General features: G+C 39.5%; 2 protein-coding genes across 4 annotated transcripts; one reads left to right on the forward strand and one right to left on the reverse strand.

Annotated features, from left to right (window-relative positions):
• Positions 1-788: 788 nt before the first annotated feature.
• LOC123979398 (copine-3-like) lies at positions 789-10,838 on the reverse strand. Of its 3 annotated transcripts, none has more exons than XM_046063329.1 (16): positions 10,550-10,838; positions 9,618-9,790; positions 9,233-9,412; positions 9,065-9,139; positions 7,690-7,761; positions 7,490-7,567; positions 7,317-7,406; positions 6,500-6,598; positions 6,320-6,403; positions 6,083-6,142; positions 5,675-5,808; positions 4,927-4,978; positions 4,496-4,547; positions 4,265-4,398; positions 1,555-1,788; positions 789-1,371 (listed from the first exon to the last, which is right to left on the reverse strand). In XM_046063329.1, the coding sequence occupies exons 2-16, from the start codon at positions 9,774-9,776 to the stop codon at positions 1,270-1,272; spliced, it is 1,605 nt and encodes a 534-aa protein (XP_045919285.1). In that variant the 5' UTR covers positions 9,777-9,790; positions 10,550-10,838; the 3' UTR covers positions 789-1,269. The 3 variants fall into 3 exon arrangements, with proteins under 3 accessions (XP_045919285.1, XP_045919270.1, XP_045919278.1); XM_046063314.1 differs by having other exon boundaries at positions 4,927-4,981; positions 10,550-10,836; XM_046063322.1 differs by lacking the exon at positions 10,550-10,838 and adding an exon at positions 10,328-10,348 and having other exon boundaries at positions 4,927-4,981.
• Positions 10,839-11,358: 520 nt separating this feature from the next.
• Positions 11,359-17,061, forward strand: rmdn1 (regulator of microtubule dynamics 1). The gene is made up of 10 exons (XM_046063348.1): positions 11,359-11,539; positions 12,008-12,113; positions 12,367-12,451; positions 13,584-13,743; positions 13,836-13,925; positions 14,011-14,066; positions 15,476-15,563; positions 15,678-15,708; positions 15,891-16,024; positions 16,190-17,061. The coding sequence occupies exons 1-10, from the start codon at positions 11,408-11,410 to the stop codon at positions 16,229-16,231; spliced, it is 924 nt and encodes a 307-aa protein (XP_045919304.1). The 5' UTR covers positions 11,359-11,407; the 3' UTR covers positions 16,232-17,061.
• The last annotated feature ends 3,587 nt before the right edge of the window (positions 17,062-20,648 follow it).

Here is a 20,648-nt window from a genome sequence, read left to right on the forward strand (position 1 = left end):
TTTGTTCTGCCTTTCACATTAGCGCCATATTGTCGCAAGGACGATATATTACTATAATTATTGTAGACTTTTCGTTCAGAGGGGGGCCATAGGGGGGGTCCAAGGTCTGTGTTACAGGGGCACTGGCCCCTGTTGGCTCTCCCCCAACACTGCCACAGCAAAAATCCCAGTCAAAAAACTTTCAACCTGATTTAAACACTAGTCTTTGGTCAAAGCTGAGATAGTCAGACAAAAGGGGAGCTTCAGTAGACCATAATGGTCTCTCACATCCAGACAGCGCTAAGAGGAGACCTGTGGACATTCATGGACACAATGTACAGACTCACTTGTGACATCAAGTGGGGTTTTTGTGGATTATGTTTGTTGTGTTGTTCCTGCTAGCATCAGCCATCCTACTTAGCATTGGTACTGTATAAGCCTCCAAAGATTACACACACATACATACATACATACACAGAGTAATACTGCAGTCACAGAGGAAGCAACAGCTTAACAGTTCAGTCTCTCTGCGATGAACATAGATCAGCACTGATGCAAGTGAAAAAACAGATTAGTTAAAAATATTTTCTTTTTCAAAAACCCACAGTTTTGGGGCAAAGCTCAAACTTACTACTAAACTAAACATCACACTTAAAATCACATCATCTTATACATGAATTAAATTTTGCTCGCATATACAGAAGCAACAAGGACTTGTGTCAATAAGGTCGGAAAGAATAGTGTCACATTAGCATGATGTCTATAGTGCTGAAAACAACCTTTCCAGTGCCTGACCATTTCTCACATGATTTGAGGATTAAGACACAAAACTTTAATATGGGTTACAAACAGAGAAGGGAAAAGACAGAAAAAAACAAAGACAATATACAAGGCACAGGGACATTTCATCAACAAAGTCATCCCAACATGTCAAGTGATATATTTGTAGTCCACAGAGGATATTCTGATTACTTTTATTGGGATTTCTTGGTGTTATCATGCACTATACAAGCTATCAGGTCTCTTGGTCACAGCAGCTCTTTGTTTATGGATTTTTTATCAAGTCAAATTTTAAAGATTACAGAAAATAAGATCACAGATTTTAAATTTAAGTATACTTTGTATAGTTTATTTTTTACCCCACATCCGTCTTTTCTTTTCTTTCTTTTCTCTTCATTGATTTACACCATTTCGCGAAACAATAAATGCCAAAATATGGTGCAGGAGAGGCGGAAAAGCACATGTATTTGGGTTAATTTAACCCATCTTTCTAGGATGGGCCAGAAACACTCAATCTGTTTGGGGGGGTTTCAGCTTGTAAGAATTGAAGTAGGAGGCCACTTGATCAGGCAGCTCTGCCAGCACGCTCTGGGCAAGGGCCACACTGTTTCCCTGCAATGACAATGTTATAATGATAAGAGCTAATTGGAGCCATGTTTAGGACCATGCTTGCTAACATTAAAATGTGTATGTGCTATGGACAGCTCATGCTTTACTTTCAAATCAGTAAATACCTGTTATACTAAGGCACATGAAATATTCTCTGCTGAATTTTGGATATGGGCTGCTGCTTACTTGGAACCTTCTGAAGGGCACAAACTGGACGATGTCTCTTGAGGCGAAATTACCGCTGGGGGAACACAGCAATTTGTCATCACTGTCAAGGAACTCCATTGCGCTGAAGTCTGCCCCACCCACGCCCACTATGATGATAGACATGGGCAGAAGAGAGGCCTCTACAATAGCAGTGCGTGTCTGGTCCATGTCTGTGATCACTCCATCTGTGATGATGAGCAGCACAAAGTATTGCTGCGGATGGAGGGAGAAAACAAATTATAAAATATACAAAGGCCCAAAAATTGTTCCAATATGATCTTAGAATAGTCTCTTCTTCCTCTTTGGTTTAATTAAGATCTATTATTATTGTTATTATTTTGATTTCCAATTTGTTTGGCTTGCCACTTGGCATTCAACACTAGGAAACATAAATTTTTACATTCAACAACATTGTATTACTGATGAGAAATCTGAATATAAATAAGTGGTTTACCTTTTTATGAATTACATTTTTACATTAAATTGTTTTTTTGATAGAATTTTTTTTTTAAATAACATGATATTAATTTTTCAAAAAGTGAAATACACTTCTAAAAAATAAGGGAACACTTGTTGATCACAGTATATAACATCAAGTCAATTCAACTTCAGAGATATTAAACTGTCAAGTTGAGAAGCATATCGATTGTAAATCAGGCCGATTGAGTCTACGCAGACGGGTATTTTTATAACAGGAGTTTTTCCTCCTTCGTTTAAAAAGAAATCTCCGTCCACATGAAAACGCAAACACACGTTATTAAGCGCTGTCATGAGCATGCCAAACCATCTGGCGGCAATATGGCCTTAACCGTAAAGCCATGATGTCCAATCAGAGCCTAATAAAACTGTAAACAAAGCAGGCAGTGGTGCACAATCTGACATCAAACACAGCGGATAAACGGCGCACACTCTGATGCTGCAAGGCAAAAACCCTGGTTTTACCGTGTGATACCATGATACCGGCGTTTCTGAAAATCCTAACCCTGGCAGGGGTTTTCAAAAATGTTTGGTCTCAGTGACCTGATACTGCGTTTCCGTGTGGACGAACGGCCGAACAGCGCAAAAAAAGTCATGGTTATGAAAATACCCGTGTTCGTGTAGACAGGGCCCCAGTGTCATGAAATAGACAACAGGTGCACTGGAGAGGCAACAGCAAGACAACGGCCAAAAAGGGAATGGTTTTGCAGGTGATGGCCACAGATAGTTGCTCTCTCCTTATCCTCCCTGACTGATTGATCTTTAGTTTTGTGTTTTTCTAGTGTCCTTGTCACTACTGACAGCATAAGGTGGTACCTGCAGCCAATGCAGGTTGCACAGGTAGTCCAGCTCCTCCAGGATGTCACATCGCAAGAAGGTTTGCTGTTTCTCCCAGCACTGTCTCAACAGCATGGAGGAAATACCAGGAGACAGGCCATTATATGAGGAAAGCTGGACAGGGCATCAACCCATGAGCAGGACCGGTCTCTGATCCTTTGTGTTAGGAGAAACAGGAGGAGCACTGCCAGAGGGCTACAAAATGACCAACAGCGGGGTACTGGTGTGCATGTTTTGACCAAACTATCAGAAACAGACTGCAAGAGGATGGCATGAGGGCCCGACGTCGTCTAGTGGGATCTGTGAGCTCGATTGGCATTCACCAGAGAACCCCAGGATTGGCAGGTCACACATGTGTTTTGTACTATACACTGTTGATGGAGGGATGGACAGTTATTTTATTGCTGGTGGTTGTTTCCTCAGGCATTGTGTTTGCAACGGTTCTGAAGCTGTGAGCTGAAGATGCTGAGCTTGACGGAGTGCGAGTGTGCACGAGGAGAGGAGTTGCGCAGCGTGTGCATGAGCAGTGATTGACACTGCGTTAGACACTCCTCCTGGATTTGATTGACTGTGTTCTTCATGGAGCGGTGGATTCTTGCAAATGGCATTAGGAGCAGTAGGAGGAGTGAGAGAAACTAGATATTTGTTTTACAGATTATGTGTCTCATGTACTACTGTCAGGAAATAGTGATAGTTTTAGCAAATATGACAAAGTAACTTTTAAAAGAATTCCCTTCTGCAGCTTTAACTCCCCCCTGCTCTTACATTTCTATCTGTCTTTCATTTTTCTATGACTCAATCTGTATTGAGTGTTTTGTCAAGTGTTTGTTAATTACTGACGCTTTAACTGTGCGATCCTGCTCATGCATGTAGACCTGTTTTCTCTGCTGTCTGGGCTTTTACAGTGTGTAACTATATTCTCCGCTTCTCATAGCAGTGGGTTTAATGTTGTTTTCAAGTGTCATTCCCTAATGACGAACATCTGTGCTATCTGTGTGCATATTATGATCTGACTGTGATGCGCTATTGTTTTCCCTGGCTGCAATCACTGCTGCCAAGTCTAACTGCGCGTGGCTATTAGCATTGTTGTTTGTGACTAGGCCTTTTTTGCAATGAGGCTCATTTGCATAGAAGGGGGCCAATTCTGCACCAGATTTACGCATTTTACTTATTTCAGAACATGCAAATAGCACTGGAGCACCAAGATGCTATTTGCCTGGCAGCATAGTTAGGGGTGGATTTCAACCTTTGAGGGCACACCTTTGAGAATTACATGGTTTTTGTCTGATTTTTGCAGGTTTAGCTGCCACAAAGGCGATGCAATGCTTTTGTGGATTTACCTCAGAGTATTTAAACAATTTTTCTTTTGACTTACTGAGGCCATATTCTGCCGCATGGCTTGTTGGGTGAAGCAGGCTACATGGTTGATAACTGGAGAAAAGTTGGTGGGGCCCCACAGCTTCACCTGAGGTAAACACTGCCGGTAGGCATGGACCACACCCTCAATGCCTGCAACACACACACACAGTATTAGGCAGCAACAAATGCAGCATCCCTGAACAACTTTTCACAGCCAAACACAATCTTGTGACAAGGGTTGACTTACCTGCACAGAATGGATTTGCTGGATTGAAATTGACAGGAAAGTCATGGGAAACCTGTAAGCATGATTCCTAAATATTAAAAGCTTTGTAATACATTCCCTGACTTTACTATCCTGGCTAGCACAGCTGAAAATCAGGTAAGTGACAAAATATATGGATGCAATCACTTTTTAGCTGGTAACATTTTAAACCTTAATTTGGCCATTGAACTGTTTATGTGGCTCATAGAGGGCGCAATTATACAAAAGAAAGAAAGTCAAACATCTTTGATTTGCTGTATATGACAGGAATGTGAAAATGTTCAGGATGTTAATGACAGAAACGTGAAAGCACTTCACGTACAAGTGTAACCAGAGTGAGTCATGAAATGTCAGATGTGAAGTCTGTATAATGACGGTCAGGACTTGAAAGGTTTTCCAGACTTTTTTCATACCTGCATGGAGGGAGGCACCTGGGCTCCAAAACCAAAGACAGGAAACATCTTGCTACTATACAGACAAAATTTAGCTTTAGGTATAACATTAACAGCACACGTAACAAGGCACATCAAAAGATTAAAGCTGTAAAACTAAATCGTAATCGTAAAAATAAAACTAAATGACACGTTGTACTGCAATTGACTGGCTTGATGTAAGAATATTGAGAAAGACTGTTGGCTTCGTTTTTTGTTTTGAAGTTTTATGAAGACGGTCTTTAAATTTCCAGTAGTCCTGCTTTGACAAGCAAAAAGTATTTAATGTAATGCTAGCTCTTTATTCTCAGTATGGATATCATGGCAGATGCTGCAAAGAGACTGAATAAGATGTTGTTAGAGGAAGCAAGAATAGAAAAAGAGAGAGTGACCAAGCTAGAGATCGGACAATTGTAAATGTCGGCCTGGTTTTTACTCGTTGGCATGAGCTAAAAGAGCTGAAAGGATTCAGGACAGATGCTGAGCAGGCCTTCTTGCTGCTGGACTAGTAACTAATAACTTATTAACTCCTTGTGCATGCTTGATGTTTGGCTGTGTTAGCAAAGTTTTCAACTTGCTAGTTTTCGTTCACATTTACAGTACAGCAAGTAGTAAAGCTGTCCTTATTTACTGAAACTGTAGGGGCCTCGAATCACACAACAAAAAAATAATACATAATGTTGCTTTAAAATGGTAGGATAATGTAGGATGAAGCAGAGTTTGAGTTTACCTGTTGTAGTCCTGGATGACATTACCCACTGCCCAGATGGCTGTCAGGTACTCATTATAGCCTTCAGGGTTGATATAGTGGAGAGACTGGGGGCTGCTGGGATCCCCGTTAGACCCTGTGAAGTCGATGGCAATCTGGCCCGAGTCAGAGAGAGGATAAAGATCAGGATGTATGGAGCTGCTCAGTGACCAAATGCAAATAAGAGATTCGCAACACAGTATATACCAGAATTCTGCAAGTTTCAGAGAAGCATGCTACCTGGAAGTAGTTTTAGGGCCATTAAAAAGGCAAATTAAACTAAACTGATTATTTTACTCGTAAGACGTTTGGTCTGCTGATTTAAAAAATGTTAACATAAATAAAAGTATTAAAGATATAACATCTTGTGTATGACATTTCCAAACTCACAGTGAAGTGGATCTGACATCCCCCCATAATATAATCCAGGAAGGTATACTCCTTCACCACCTGAAAGAGTAAACATTACATTAACTCTGTCATGCAATAAACATCAGTGAAAGTGGTAACATATGTATGAAGCAACAAGAGTTGTTTCTGCTTGCATGGTCTAAAAAAGACAGAAGATGTACCAGTGCAGTACATCACTGTGAAATCAAGGTAGAGAAAGTCTCTCTAAATCATTACCTGGCAGTTCTTGATGCAAATGACACCAGAGTTTTTGTAGTTTTTCTTCTTTAACTTGTTTGGGTTAATGCACTCAAATTCAGCCTGCAAGTGTGAACATATTTATGCCAGTTTAAATAAAAATAACAGGTTATTTTATTGGTAGACCTGGAATCAAAACACACACACACAAAAACTCACCGGTGAAATGTGAGTTCCCATTTGCATCTCTGCCAGTGTGGCTTTAAAGCTTCCAATAAGGTCGTGGATGCCATTGACATGATGGTCGTAACAGTCAACCTAAAGACAAACAGAGACATTTCCTGTAGTGGGTGACAAAATAAAAGCCACCCCGTAATAATTTCAGTATGAGGTATGAAGACAGGATGAATAAATGATGGTTTAGGTGATCTATTTTTTTAAAAGCCATTTCAATAATTTTCACTGATATTTATCTAAATATATAATTCCATTTTAATTAAAAAGCAGTATTAATGAAAATGTTTTGTTTAGTCAGGGTGTAACATTTTTTAAATGACATGTAGATACAATAGTATGCCTTTTTTTAGACTATTCAGACAACAGGAAGCATCATTTCATCAAAAATGCACATTTGAGAGTCCAACCCTACAATGAATTACAAAGTCCACACCTCACATGCACAAGTTAATCAATCATATTTCACTATCAGTTACTGATGGAAATCCAATGACAGTCACTTAATTACAACAAAACAGAACATGGTTTAATGCACACCTTCGTGTGGCAGCATCATGAATCGTGCGTACATTCACACATCGCTTACCGAACTGGGTCGCAAGCACCCCCATGCTTTAAGTTTGGGACCATTGTAAGATGAAAAGAAGATCACAACATGAATCATTAGTATGTTAGAGCAGCATGGTCAATCAGGCCAATCAAGCTGATCTAAAAAAGTAAGAGGGAGGGGTTGTTTAAGGAAACTGGTTAAAAGGCTGCATTTTACAGCGCATATTAACTGAGATAAATAAATAAATACCTTTATAGGTTTCTCCACATGTCCTCCACAGAGAGATCGCAATGAGATGCAGAAGGGTCTCCATGTTGGGTTTAGGTTGTTTTTCACCACCTAAATAAATGGCTTACAATGAGCCACAAGTCACTAATAATTCTATGAAAGCAGAGGAATGAGTTGTTGGTCAATATGTTTACCTCTGTCCTGTGAGCCAGCTGCCATCCGGTTTCTGTCTGCTTGTAGAACTCCAGGAAAGGGTCCGACCACCACAAATACTGAAGAACCATATCCAATTCATAATGTACACTACTTCAAGATATTAAAGTAAATCAAAAGGCAGTTTAGATAATAGAGGACCCCAATGTCAGACCTAGCTATTTACATTAACCATCATCACCTTTTTGTCCAGCCTGCGGGCTGACACCTCAAAGTTTGCCACTCTCGTGTCTGTTATTTCTTCAGCACAGATCTATTTAAAGAACGAAAGAAAGAAAGAAATCAAAACTCTTAAATGTTCAGGCAATTTTGTTCTTTGGACCATATGGCAGTGAGATATAACTCTTAATTCTTGTAAATTCACATGAATAAACAGCACAAAGCATGTTCATGTTGTGTAACCCAGCTATGACCCCTTAAAGGTTCTGTATATAAGATTCTCAACATTAATATAGCCGCAAACAACTATTTGCTCTGTAAAGAAATCGTGGCGGGATAGCGCCCTGAGCACAGGATGATGTCACACACCCTGTGTGTGTGTTGTCATCCGAGCTTCAGCTTTTGTTTTGGTAGCCGATGAGCATGCAAGTCTCTCGTTGTGTAGCTGCTTTGAGGAGAGAAATATAACGGCGGTTCTCATCTACACCTGGAATTTAGGATTTAGTTTAGGATCTAGACCAAACCAAAATTGTTGACTGAATAGGGGGAAAACGAACAAAGATGGTTTTGTTGAGTTTAATTTAGTTTGTGTCCAGTTTAATTGTAAATCTCTGAGGTAAAATTATTGTTTTTTGAGCAATTTAACGGCTGTTTCTGGTTGAACAAAAAGGATCTTACTGTTTAACAAAAAGGTCCATAGTTCTCCATAGTTATCCTTTCCATAATGTTGTCATGTTGCACTTTTCGTGAATGTATGCAACTGTGACGAACACATTTGTCCCCAAGAATTACATTACAGCAAGCCTGTTTTGACGCTGCAGGTTGAGGCATGGAACCAGAATATTTAGCGGAGTTTTTCGCAATGTAGTCTGGTGGGCAGTAGCGCCCACTTGTTTTGGTCTGAGATGCTGGTGGTGAATGTTGCATACAGCTCCTTTAAAATGATGTTATACTAAAGAGAATCACTCAAAAGGTCATCATAACCAAAATCATGTGCAGTTATGCAGTATAATACGGTACAGTCTAGCAAGATGGTGGTATTTTATGACTATCACATAGTTATTTCCTTTAACAAACATAACTAGGATCCCGCATGTTTGCTATGGTCATATCTCAAGATTAACATTTTAACTTTATACAACACATAAAAAAGTGAACATGCTTGTTATGACCACATTACCCCACATAGGAGAACAGATTGGAGTTCATGCTCTGGGGATAAAACTACAGTAATAAGCTTTATCTGTTATTATAGGTACAGTCTACCTGATGCACTTGTGTTGGGACTGAGCTCACAGCAGCCATTCTTTTTCCAGTGCGTCTATGTCCACAAAGAGAGTGCCTCACTCACAGCGAAGGCATAACTTATCATTTCTTTTAGAAATGGGTCCACTCACTGTGATGGTCCCGTGACCTGCGGGTCTCTTGTCCTCCAGCAACAAAGGTCGAGTCATCTCCCTGTTCGAAACAATCTGGACACAAAACACTGGCAGTGTCAAAGAACAATGACGAGGTGGAGGAACAACCTATGTATGTCTTTCAAAACTGTACCAAGTGAAGCTCACCTGGCCCAGGGTACATTCAAGCTCCCCCAGGAAATCATCATCGCTCAGATCATAGGTGTCATTGTCGATATCATACACGCAAAACTTCAGCCTTTGGACCATCTCGAAATAGTAGTCAATAACAAACTTCTTGGCAAACTTTGGATTCAGGCAGTTCAGGATCATCTCTGTGCGCCCAAACTGATTCACAAAGAAAAGACATGATCTATGATCATTTCATGATTTGGAAATATATAACATGGAACATAAACAAGTACTGTGCCAACAACGCATGCAGGTAAGTCTGTTAGATGTAAAGGTCTATATACATTATTCAAAGTAAGGCCTTAACTCATACACATGACACAGATTTTTAACTCATCTCCTCTCATGAACTAATACACACCTCATACCAGTTGGAGCCTGAAGTGTTAATGTATAAAGCACACAGAGGGTCAGACTTAGAGAAGATATCCATGTCCATGAGGTTCTCACAGGAGATGGTCAGCTCGACCTTGGTGGCCCAATGGCTGGGCCCTGGCACTGGGGCCCCACCTGAGGCCATGGCAGCTTGTTGTACTAATATGATCAAACAGATGCAGCACAGGTAACCCACAAATTGTGTTAGATGTAAGAGTGATTTACTCATATAGTGCAATTAAGTAAAATGTTACTTTACTTAAATATTTCAACACTACTTTATACTTCTACTCCAATACTTTGCAGAGGGAAATTTACTTTTTGCACATCAGTGACAGGGGCCACTCAGCATAACTGGTTTTACTGATACTTTACATTTTGTTGCTTATAATAATGTACTTTAACTTAAGTACAATTTTTAAAGCACTTATGACATGAGTATTTTTACATGTGGTTTTGCTCCTGTTAACTAATCTGAATACCACACTGTAACGTTACAGGTAACTTAGCTCCTTCTAGTGGTAGTAATGACTAGCTACATGTCCTGTTAGTCAATTGTGTTTTGGAATTTCCAAATTAATCCAGCGGTTATTAACGTTACATATAAACTGTTAACCTTAACGGACCACAACAGTAGGTTGTGAGGACCCTGTATTGACACTGAAATACAGGCAACAACAAAAAATTGTAACTTACGATGACAATAATAAAATTAATCACATGGAGCGTGGACAAAGACCGTTAGACGATATAACGTCAGTTTAGGTTTAACGTTAATTAAGTTCAGACATACAGACGCTAGTTAAGTGGGTGTGGCGATGCCAGGCAACAAAACTTTTGCTAACCAATAACGTTACCGTTTCTCCAAAAACATAGTATTTCTTCATATCAGTTTAAATCTTTCGGATGTTTATTTACCTGTTTAGTTGATGAAAAATATACAATTTTGCCTGCCTCTGGTCGTACATGAATACGTAACGTTAGCTAACGTTTATCTGACATGAACAGCTGAGCAACCACGGGGCGGAGCTGACGCTCAACCAACCTAACGGTGACTGGTGACCAGCTAACATAGCTAACCTCAGTTTGCTTAAGTCGTTCTATTCGCAACTATTGTTCTCTTTCTCTCTTTGCTTAATGGTAGTGTTTACGTGTGTCACTTTTGCTAAAATTAAATTAACTCTTGTGTTGACAATGCACGGTGCAATAACCTGTTTAACAGTACTACGGAACACTCCAGAGTTTCGGTTGTTTCTTGTCGACTGCATAATACGGGAGACAAACTTCTCCGGGTTGCATTCAAGAAAGACATTTTCTAACAAAACTTTCACTCTGATAATTTTAAATGCTGTGATATGTAATTTTTATATACAGTCTATGGAAATTAACATGTAAGACATTTCTGTAACATAAAAGATACCCTAAAACCTTCCGGTGTTAGCCTTAATTTGGGATTAATATTCGAACAATATGTGAAGTGTTGTGCTAAAAGACAAGTTTCAAAAGTAGGAATTAGAAAATAGGAAAATATAAAGAAAAAAATAGTAATATAAAATTTATAAATATATGTTAGAATGTAACACACATTTAAAGGTAAGCAAACATTTCCAATGTTCACGGTCCCTTTGCAACGTTTTGTATTTGTGCTCTTGAATGTTCCCTGTTTGTCTTTAAAGACCAGCCCACAAGTTTGTGACACCATCAAAAGTCATATCATTGACTGTTTGGGCTCTAGTCGAAGTAGACTGTTGACAGTGTGGTTTGGCCTCTTACATAATGGCTGGAACAGTTTTAACGCGGTGTGTGAGCAGGACTTTACTCTCAGTATCTGGTGCAAAAAACATCCGAATCAGGGGGACTAACCGGCGCTACTGGACAGCTTCAAGAAGGACTGCCACTGAGCTGATTGTAAATAACGATGGATTTTATTCTTACTCATCGTACAGTGCTGTTACTATTCCCGAAACTGTTAAAATCGTTAACTTTTAAATACTTACAGATGCCCAACTTCGTGAATTTACGCTTTAGAAGGACATATACTATATTATACTATACTACATTATACTATTATGCTATACTACACTCAGACAAGTGCCATACTGCAGCTTTGTGTCACGCAACAGTATGCTGTTGAGTATGATGATGGTCTTGATTGTGTGAATTGAAAGCGTCAAATTCAAACTCTACAATGAACATGGGTGAGTGCGGTTCCCTGGAGCCTCCATACTGCATCTCTGGCAGTGTCAGGTTACCTTGGGTCAACGGAGACAGATAATCGCAAATAATAGCCAGCACCCAGGAATCAGAGTTTTAACTCTTGTCCCTTGCATATGTTTCCTAATGGGTGTTTATGTCCCTTCCTTTTTATGTGTACAGAGTGGAAGAGCTACATTCCTCCTGGGCCTCCCCACACTTTCCTGCCTGGTTTACGAAGCTTATCATAGGGTGCAGAGTTCACCCGTGGTCCACGCTCTAGAAAAAGGTAGTTGGATAACTCTGCTAGATGTGAGATATCTTTCAAATACAGATTTTGGCACAAAAAACATGTTATATTCAGGAATTAGCTGAAGAGTACCGCAGTCATAATCACTGTGACATAAATGATAATAAACACATATTGCTATGAGAACATTTTTGGGACAGCATGAAGGAAAATGAAGAGAGAGACAGAGTTTAGGTTTAGTCTAGTGAATAAGATAATTTCTAACTGAATTAACTATTTTTTGTCCGTGCAGAGGAGGTTTTGGAGCAGGCTGACTACCTGTATAGCTGTGCAGAGACAGAGAAGCTGTACCACCTGCTGCTGCGGTACAAGGACAGGCAAGTAGGACATAACCAACTCTTCTCTGTTCTCACTTTTCATGTTTTCTCTATTTCTCTTTGTTATCCCCAAAACCTTACTGGAATATACTCTGTTTTTGGTGCATTATATTTAGGGCCCGAGCACGAAACGTGCGAGGTCCCTATTGAAACTGAAGGGATTATTTTCTTTCATTTTTCTGCAAAGTAACCTTAATTTTGGGGGCCTAAAAACATACCGGAAAACTCACCAAATTTTGCACATAATTTAGGCGGGGCAAAAAATTTCTGATTTTATGGGTTTTGCGCATAGGTGTGGTAAAATGGCTCGCTAGCGCCCCCTACAGAGCAGCCGCGGACAAAGTTTGAACTAGTGCGTCTTGGAGCGATGCAGAAAATCGCCAGCACACAGAAAGTCGGCCATTTTGGATTTAATGGTCATTTATGGCAATTTACACACTTTGTACTTTAACGTAACTACATTACATTACATGACGAACTCCTCCAAGGGAATTAGTTCGATGACTTCAAATTTTCTGTCTACTCCTAGCAGGTTGGGCATATCAACTTCAAAACTGTCCCAGAAAACCCTTAACACATTGATGAAGCCGTGTTGTAAAACTTGTGAGTTTGCAGTTAACGGCGTGGCGGTGGAATGGCGGCAAAGTTAAACTGTTCGCCAAGACACAGGAAGTTGTTATACCTTCAGTGTACATGCTTAGATTTGTACCAAATTTTACATGAGTCCCGCCCTGAACACATGTACATGCCAGAACACACAGGAAGTGATGATTAACACCTTTGTGTAGCGTCCAAAGCAAGTGGCAAATTCACAGCCGCACCGGCAGAGCTCTAGAATCTGCAACGAGGCCGCCAACGCTGCTTGCAGCTTTAATATTTACTTGATATTTCTATCCCCGCCCAATGTCTTTTTTTTTGTTGAAGGTTGAGCGCATTGACTTCTGCCGCAGTGTCTTTTTTTTGAGTCAAATTCCTCATATGTGTACACAGATCGGGCAAATAAAACTGATTCTGATAGGAGTATGTTGTTGTGATTTAGTTTCATGCACACAGCATCTGTTATTTAAGAGGTGGTGACTAATTAATTTGTCACATGTGTATAAACTCATCCAAGTGCTGTGTGTCCATCCAGTGATGATGCAGAGTGCCTGTGGAGGCTGGCTCGGGCGTCTCGTGACCTGGCCCTCATGACCAACTTGGAGGCCAGACGGAAAAAGGAGCTGGTTTATGAGTCCTTAGATTATGCAAAGAAGGCACTGGAAAAAGATGAGAAGTGTTTTGCAGCGCACAAAGTAAGACAGCGGTTTCACTAAGAAGGCCCTACTGATTCACCTCTACTAGGTCCGATTTCACCAAACTGTCCACATTCTTCTTCCTAACACAGTGGTATGCAGTATGTCTCAGTGATGCTGGGGAATACGAGGGAGTCAAGGTGAAAATTGGGAATTCATACATCATCAGGGAACATCTAGAGGTGAGAGGACATTTGAGTCAGTGTTATATTATCATTGTATCACATTTATCTATATTCTGAGGCGAAACATGTTGCTTTTTCCTAGAGAGCCATCCAGCTCAATCCCAAGGATGCCACTTCCATACATATTTTGGGTTACTGGTGAGCCGTTTATTTTTATTATTTACTATAACAAACCGCTGGTGTAACATTTTTTTTTTCCCCCCCAGTACAGCTGCTTCAGGAACATCTGAAAGTTCAGTTTATATCAAGTCAGATATGGACACAAACTTAGACCAGCCAAGTCCATTTTACAGTTCTCCCACAAATTTGCGTCGCTAGAGGAAGTGATGCTGGCAGTGGATTTACTTTTTACTTTTGGAATGGCCGCAATGGTAAAGTTGGAGACTCTTCACAGTTGGCGTTAAAATTAAGTAATCATTTTTAAGTAAGTTGTCACTCTTTGAGGCCCACCGAATGCAGAAACAGAACTGGATGGAAACCTGATGGAAACAAACTGTGTAAAAAAAAAACAAAAAAAAAACTGCTTAATTTTAACTTTATTACGGAAGCCCTAAGCGGTCATCAATTCATATATTTATTTTACTCCATTTTCCCATAATAACGAGATAATTATCTTGTGATCTTGAGATAACGAACCATAGCTGAATTCAGGGGTCGGCAGGTGTATTTCCTATGATAATTTCATGTGAAATTATGCTATTATGCTGTTAGTCAGCAGATAGTTCAGTTGATTGAGTGCAGGACTTGCATCCAAAGGGTTGCAGGTTTGACCCCTGCTCTTTGCAAAGTTTTTTTTATTCTTCTTTTGTGTGTTTTTTAATCCTTCTCTTCAACAAAGTTGTTATCAAGAGATTCAGGGGTATCGAATCACACATATCCCGACAGATATTTCAAAGGTTCTGAAATAACCGTCAGGAAATGTGTAGATAAATGGATTCCCCTGAATGAGAAGCAGATGAATTTCCTCTGCCTGGGAATGATGGGGAACCAATTGCCGGGATGCGCACACTCCAGCACGTGATTAATGTGAGCATGTGAATCAGTCATCTTCGTAACAACTTTGTTGAAGAGGATTATGAAAAAGATTTTTTTTTTTTTAAAAGTTGGTCTCACATAAGGATCAAACACACAATCTTTAGACTATGAGTCATGTACCTTACCCACTGAGCTATTCAGTAACACTAAAACCACCTTGAAATTACCATTGAGAAACGTTCTTGCCAACTCTTTTGTTAAACTACTGGGTTTTTTTTTATCTCGAGATCACGAAATAATTATCCCGTTATCAAGGGATTTAGCAGGTTTTTTTTAATTTAAAAATCTGGTGGAAAAATTAAAACCCACTTGGAAGAAAACAGAAATGTGTTTAGTCCTGTTTAGAACATGGTGTGTAGTGGTGCACTGCAGCCTCTTGTGACCGAAATGAGTAGTTGCAATATCAGGCCTTTTGTCCAAGATGTTGCCATTGTGTGAAATAATTAATAAAAGTCACTAAGTCACTAAAAGTTTTTATTATTCAGGTAAATTTATTGTCTTCTTGCTCTTAGGTGCTTTGCTTTTGCTGAGCTGCCATGGTATCAACGCAAAGTGGCGGCTGCAATTTTTTCATCACCACCTACGTCCACATATGAGGAGGTGAGGACTCCTCTGTCTTCTGTTTTGTGACTAACTACACAGTGGCGGACATCACTTATTTGTCACTTTCTGGTTTTGGCTTTGGATGATGTCGTGTTTTTCTGCCTCTTTCAGGCTTTGGAATTCTTCCTGAAAGCCGAAGAAGGTAAAACACAGCATACTAACGAGGCTGAGGCAATGCCTGAAAAAACTGCAGATCTCCTTGTTGGCTGCAGCTCAAGTTCTTCTTCTGAAAAATCATGACAGCACCGTGCTTGTAAACAATTTATATAAAAGCTTTAAAATGTATTCAACTAACATTAATTTCTGTGTTTTTATTTTTGTCAGTTGATCCAAACTTCTACAGTACAAACCTGCTAATGCTCGGGAAGACCTACATGGCCATGAAAGACAAACAGAATGCACTTCTTTGGCTAACCAAAGCAAAAGAGTACCCTGCTCACACACTGGAAGACAAAGAGGTACAAACACCATGATTACTAGGTTGTTGTCTTTTTTTAACCTCTCGACTCAGACGTATTATAGTTTTGTGAAGAAAATGCTGAAACACCTACAGGAATCTTGATGCAGGGATTGTACGTGCTAATGTGAACATGTGGGTTAACAGTGTATTTGTTCCTCTGCAGGTCCATAAAGAAGCTGTTGACCTCTTGAAGAAGCTAGGATAAAGCGGTCATCACCATTGAGTTGAATGTGACGCCTTTGATATATTAGGTTGTGTTAATTATCGCTAACAAAATGTTTTCTTTTTATGATTTTGTAATAATACTGTAGAACTGAGTGGGCTTGCACACAGCATACATACCTCTTTTATAGTTAAGGCAATGTCCAGTCATCCAGCTTTGAGTTTAGTTAATGCAACGTTTGTATTTTTTCAATTCTTTCAATCCATTCATGCCTGAATTCCTCTTGCTGATTTTTCTGACATTGACTTTAGAGGCGAGCACATTGCATTTGCTGGACCAAAATGTAAAACGTTTTTGATACCAAATCACCGCACAAATGTTTCTATTGTTCGTCGAGGTCAAGTCAAAAGACAAATGGTTTTATGTTTGGGAGGGGTGGACTGGGGAAAAGTTGCAAATGAATTACATTTTTAGAACTTGTAAGTGTAATCAAGAAAGTTAACCAATGTCATTACCAAACTGGATCTGTATACTTACAATTCACGCACTGTAGTATCTGCTTTCTCAAATCAAATGTACATTTTATTCAAGTATACGCATTTACTTTAATCTTTGCCACAATTGCTTTAACTTAATGATTGTTTTTTCAACAGCATAGGATGAACTGAACTGTTAATGATACAAAATAACCCAGGACAAGTCATACCGTCTATGGGACAAGCACATTTGTGCTCAATTGTTGCCACTGTGATTGCAATTGTTACTAAATGGCACTTTACAACTGTGGCCTTGTGTGGTTTGTCTTCAACACATTCCCCATGACACCAGTCATGTTGGCAAGGAGGTGCCTCCAATAAAAAAAATTAGTGGAATCTGATTTGTATTTTACTTAAAGCCTGCAGCTATCGGATGTAATATCACAGTTCTTATTTGCATTACTCTCACATATAATGAAATAAATCCAAACCCGCTGTAAAGATGGTCAGAAACATTTATTAAATACGGTTCTTTCCACAGGCCAGAACTAATCAAAACAAAAAGGATAAACCAAGAGCACATTGTTTTGTTTTTTTCTTTAAGAACAGAATAAAAATAGTTTTGTTGTGAATCCTGAGCAGAAGGCCTCTCATCCCCCAATAATTACACCACAAAAAAGAAGGCATGGTCATGGAGGGGGTTTATTCACTTATTTATTTGTATCTCATAAATCCATCTCTTCATTAAAATGGCTGAAAGCAGATTAAAAATGAATCTTCTATACACATCGTCTCCAGTAAAGGGGCATTCTGTACAGTGTAGTTGGTGTTTACAGTGTGTATCTACACGCGATATGTTACAGTTTGGATGCATTTCAGATGGCCTCGACCACAGTCACCACAAAGTTTCCTGCTGCATCATCACTTACTGAAATGATGTACAGTATCATGAAAAAGCTTTGCTTTGACGGGATACACCTGACCAGGTGATACCTAATCTTGTTACTGGCTACGATGAAGGCAACCTGAAATGTCCCATCTATTTCTGATAAGAACAAAAGGCATCACAGATTTCCGTCAATGGAGCAGTGGCTCTGTGTAATTATAATATTTAAGTACTTTATTTACTTTCATTATCTTTATACAATGAATATTCACATACACAGTTGATTTTGTCTGATTACAGGTTTCTGCTCAAAAGGAAGCACAATGTTATGCAGTTTTGACTTCTCTTAAAAGTCGTCTCCTTTTGCTACAGTAGATGTTTTTCTTCATACTGTCATCCGTCCTCCCAGCTCTTCCACTGGGACAGCTCAATACGTTATATACATGACTGATAACTTGAGTAATCACAAGCTCCTCCTAGAAAAAGTCTAAAGCAGCTTGCTGCTGTTTGCAGTGGTCTGAAAAAGCACAATGCTAAAAGGAGAGGAGAAAACAAGGAGGATGGCGTGCCACTGCCATAGTTTTTATTCTGTGTTTAGACCACTGACTGAAAGAATAAGCACCAGAGTTTAGAAACCAAGGAGTTAGACATGCTGTTTTGAAAAACAAAAGGCATGTCCCCTGACGGATTTAATGAAGTAAAGGACAAGGGGAAAGTGGAGGTGCAAAAACAAAAAAACACAACATATAGCAATGCAATGTATCATCAGGCTTGCTGCTGTGTTAGTCTTCAAACAGGCCTTAAGCTGCTGAGGAGTTGCAGTGTGGAACGTTTCCACACATTTGGTCTGTGGCACGTTAGCGTCTCATTAATGGAGTCTTGTAATCATTACTTGTATGTGGACAACGCTAGTTTGTTTTTCTGCGAACTTCACCGATTTATACACACACACATTATTAAAAACAAAGTCTATCGCAGCACAAAGCTTGAGAATGAGACTGAACATGGGCTGATTACATTAAATTGTTTGATCTCAGGAAAGAGGGCTCAGCGTTATGGCTCGAATTTTGTGTAGCATAACTGTAGTCAAACTGTTGACTGCACAGCCAAATAACAGTCACAGAATTGTTATTTTTGAACAATACTGTAGTGGTTTCTGACCCAGTTAATACGTTTCTAGTGAATCTATAGGCCCCTCAAATATGCTTTTCACGCTTATTTTCTTTTCCTTTGACAGTTTCCACTCCTCCCACACCTCCATGCAATGTATGCTTGTATATGTTGCTTTCAAGTCATTCAAGACATGAAATTTGATACTCTTCTATCTGATCTTTCTAATATCCTTTTTCATCACTGACCAAAAAACAAACTCTTTATCCATTAAACTTTGTAGGACATTTACTGCCATGTTAATGACATGTTTGCAACAATGCTAGGGTTTCTATGCAGCACTGGATTCGGTTGTAATAAGTTTATGCTTGGTAAACAAGTGAGAAGCTGACAACAGCTTTTTTTCCAATACCTGTAGGAATGTACTGGAAGGAGTACATTCATATGAATGAGATGTCCTTTGGACCTTATGATACCAAAGATGGCCAAATATCATACACTATCATTAAAGGTCAGTTTTCATTTGGTATGCATCATGTTATAGTGATAATCTTCATAGCAAAATGCACTGTATGAGTATTTGTATTGTGATAAGTATAGATGAGGGGTTAAAGTAAAGGTGATCTTCATGTTAGCAAATAAGCACAATCATGTCTGGTGCTCTGTAAACCACAGTGGCTTCATAGTTCTGGAGACACTTCACAGTCTGAGATCAAAAGTAAAAGAAGCAAAAGAGAATCTGCCAAGCACAGACACACCATGGACCACTGAAAATTGAATGGGTCATCCTGGTGTGCATCTTACTTGCCAACTGAAGCAGCGGGCTGCAGTCAAGGGGGCCTGGAACATGTCCAATGTCTCTGGTTTAAGCATCAGAACTATAACCCACAGGCCCTAACGCCACCACGCTCACAATTCACCCTTTACTTCAATTTAAAATATTTTCCTTGAGTCACCATATTCCTTTTTTTTTTTGATATAGTAGCCTCTCTTCAAGAACTTCAGTCTTTTTTTCCTAAATGTCTTTATCCAAACCAGTGGATCCGGTGATGCGTCTTACTCTGGGCTGCTATCCAGAATCTCATGGAGGGAAAAACTGTATGAGAGGATAATCTCAGTTTCAGCTCATTCCATCCAGAACACTTTGCCTTTTTGATGATTATGGTAAAAAAGGAGAAAGAAAGAGGCAGATCGTCCATGCTAAAATGTCTTTGTGTGTGTGTGGTGGAGAAGGGTGGTCACAGCAGTCTTCTCATCTTCAGAGGCAGCCATGCAAGCACGCAAAAACTGCAATTACTATGGGTCCAACAGGGAGGGGAAAAAATTCAGGCACCAGACCCCAATACTACTCTTGCCTTTTAGAAGCTCTATAGAACTAGAGCTTTAAAAGAAGATTGCGCTTCGACTATAAAATCCTCTCAAAAACACTTTGTCTCTTTTAAAAAGCCAGTCAGCAGTGGGGAGGAAATAAAAAAAATCCATGATTTCTGCTTTTAAACAGAGGAGCAAAAATGTTGAAATGCTTGCATATTTCACGATGGGGCATCATATAATATTTAAGGAGTAGGGGACAGGATTGCGGCAAAAGTGATGCTGCAAATTAAGATTTGGTTTAAAATGACAAAATAGCTTATATACATTGGTGGTTATCTTGTGCAATTTTTTTTGTTTGTTTTACTTGGCTGACTAAACAGCGATGGGGAGGGAAAGAGATACAAGAGGACTCTTCCCTCTATTCCTGGCCAAATCCTTCGGTTTCCTCGATGGCAAAGAGCAGCTTCTCCTTCAGCTGTTCGAAGCTCTTGTAAGGAGGCAAGTCCAGACGGTTAAAACTGAAAAGACAAAGAGGCGGGGACCAAAGATCAGCGTAAAGGATCAAATGCTTAGTAAAAGATGTGTTGTTTATATATTTTATTTTTGCTGCTTAAATGTGTGATTGTGTACGTGCTGGCGTAATATGCTATATTAACCTATGAATAGATCTTTG

The sequence above is a fragment of the Micropterus dolomieu genome, linkage group LG01, assembly GCF_021292245.1.
Source record: "Micropterus dolomieu isolate WLL.071019.BEF.003 ecotype Adirondacks linkage group LG01, ASM2129224v1, whole genome shotgun sequence".
In the NCBI taxonomy this organism is placed as follows: Eukaryota; Metazoa; Chordata; class Actinopteri; order Centrarchiformes; family Centrarchidae; genus Micropterus; species Micropterus dolomieu.

What these genes read in the sequence shown, in the direction of transcription:
- LOC123979398 (XM_046063314.1), bottom strand. Translation starts at nt 9,776, where the DNA reads ATGGCCTCAGGTGGGGCCCCAGTGCCAGGGCCCAGCCATTGGGCCACC. An exon ending in AGCAAATCCATTCTGTGCAG is followed by an intron (nt 4,399 to 4,495) that starts GTAAGTCAACCC and finishes TGTGTGTTGCAG; the next exon opens with GCATTGAGGGTGTGGTCCAT. An exon ending in TGCCCTTCAGAAGGTTCCAA is followed by an intron (nt 1,372 to 1,554) that starts GTAAGCAGCAGC and finishes TTGTCATTGCAG; the next exon opens with GGAAACAGTGTGGCCCTTGC.
- rmdn1 (XM_046063348.1), top strand. Translation starts at nt 11,408, where the DNA reads ATGGCTGGAACAGTTTTAACGCGGTGTGTGAGCAGGACTTTACTCTCA. An exon ending in TCATCAGGGAACATCTAGAG is followed by an intron (nt 13,926 to 14,010) that starts GTGAGAGGACAT and finishes GCTTTTTCCTAG; the next exon opens with AGAGCCATCCAGCTCAATCC. An exon ending in ACACACTGGAAGACAAAGAG is followed by an intron (nt 16,025 to 16,189) that starts GTACAAACACCA and finishes GTTCCTCTGCAG; the next exon opens with GTCCATAAAGAAGCTGTTGA.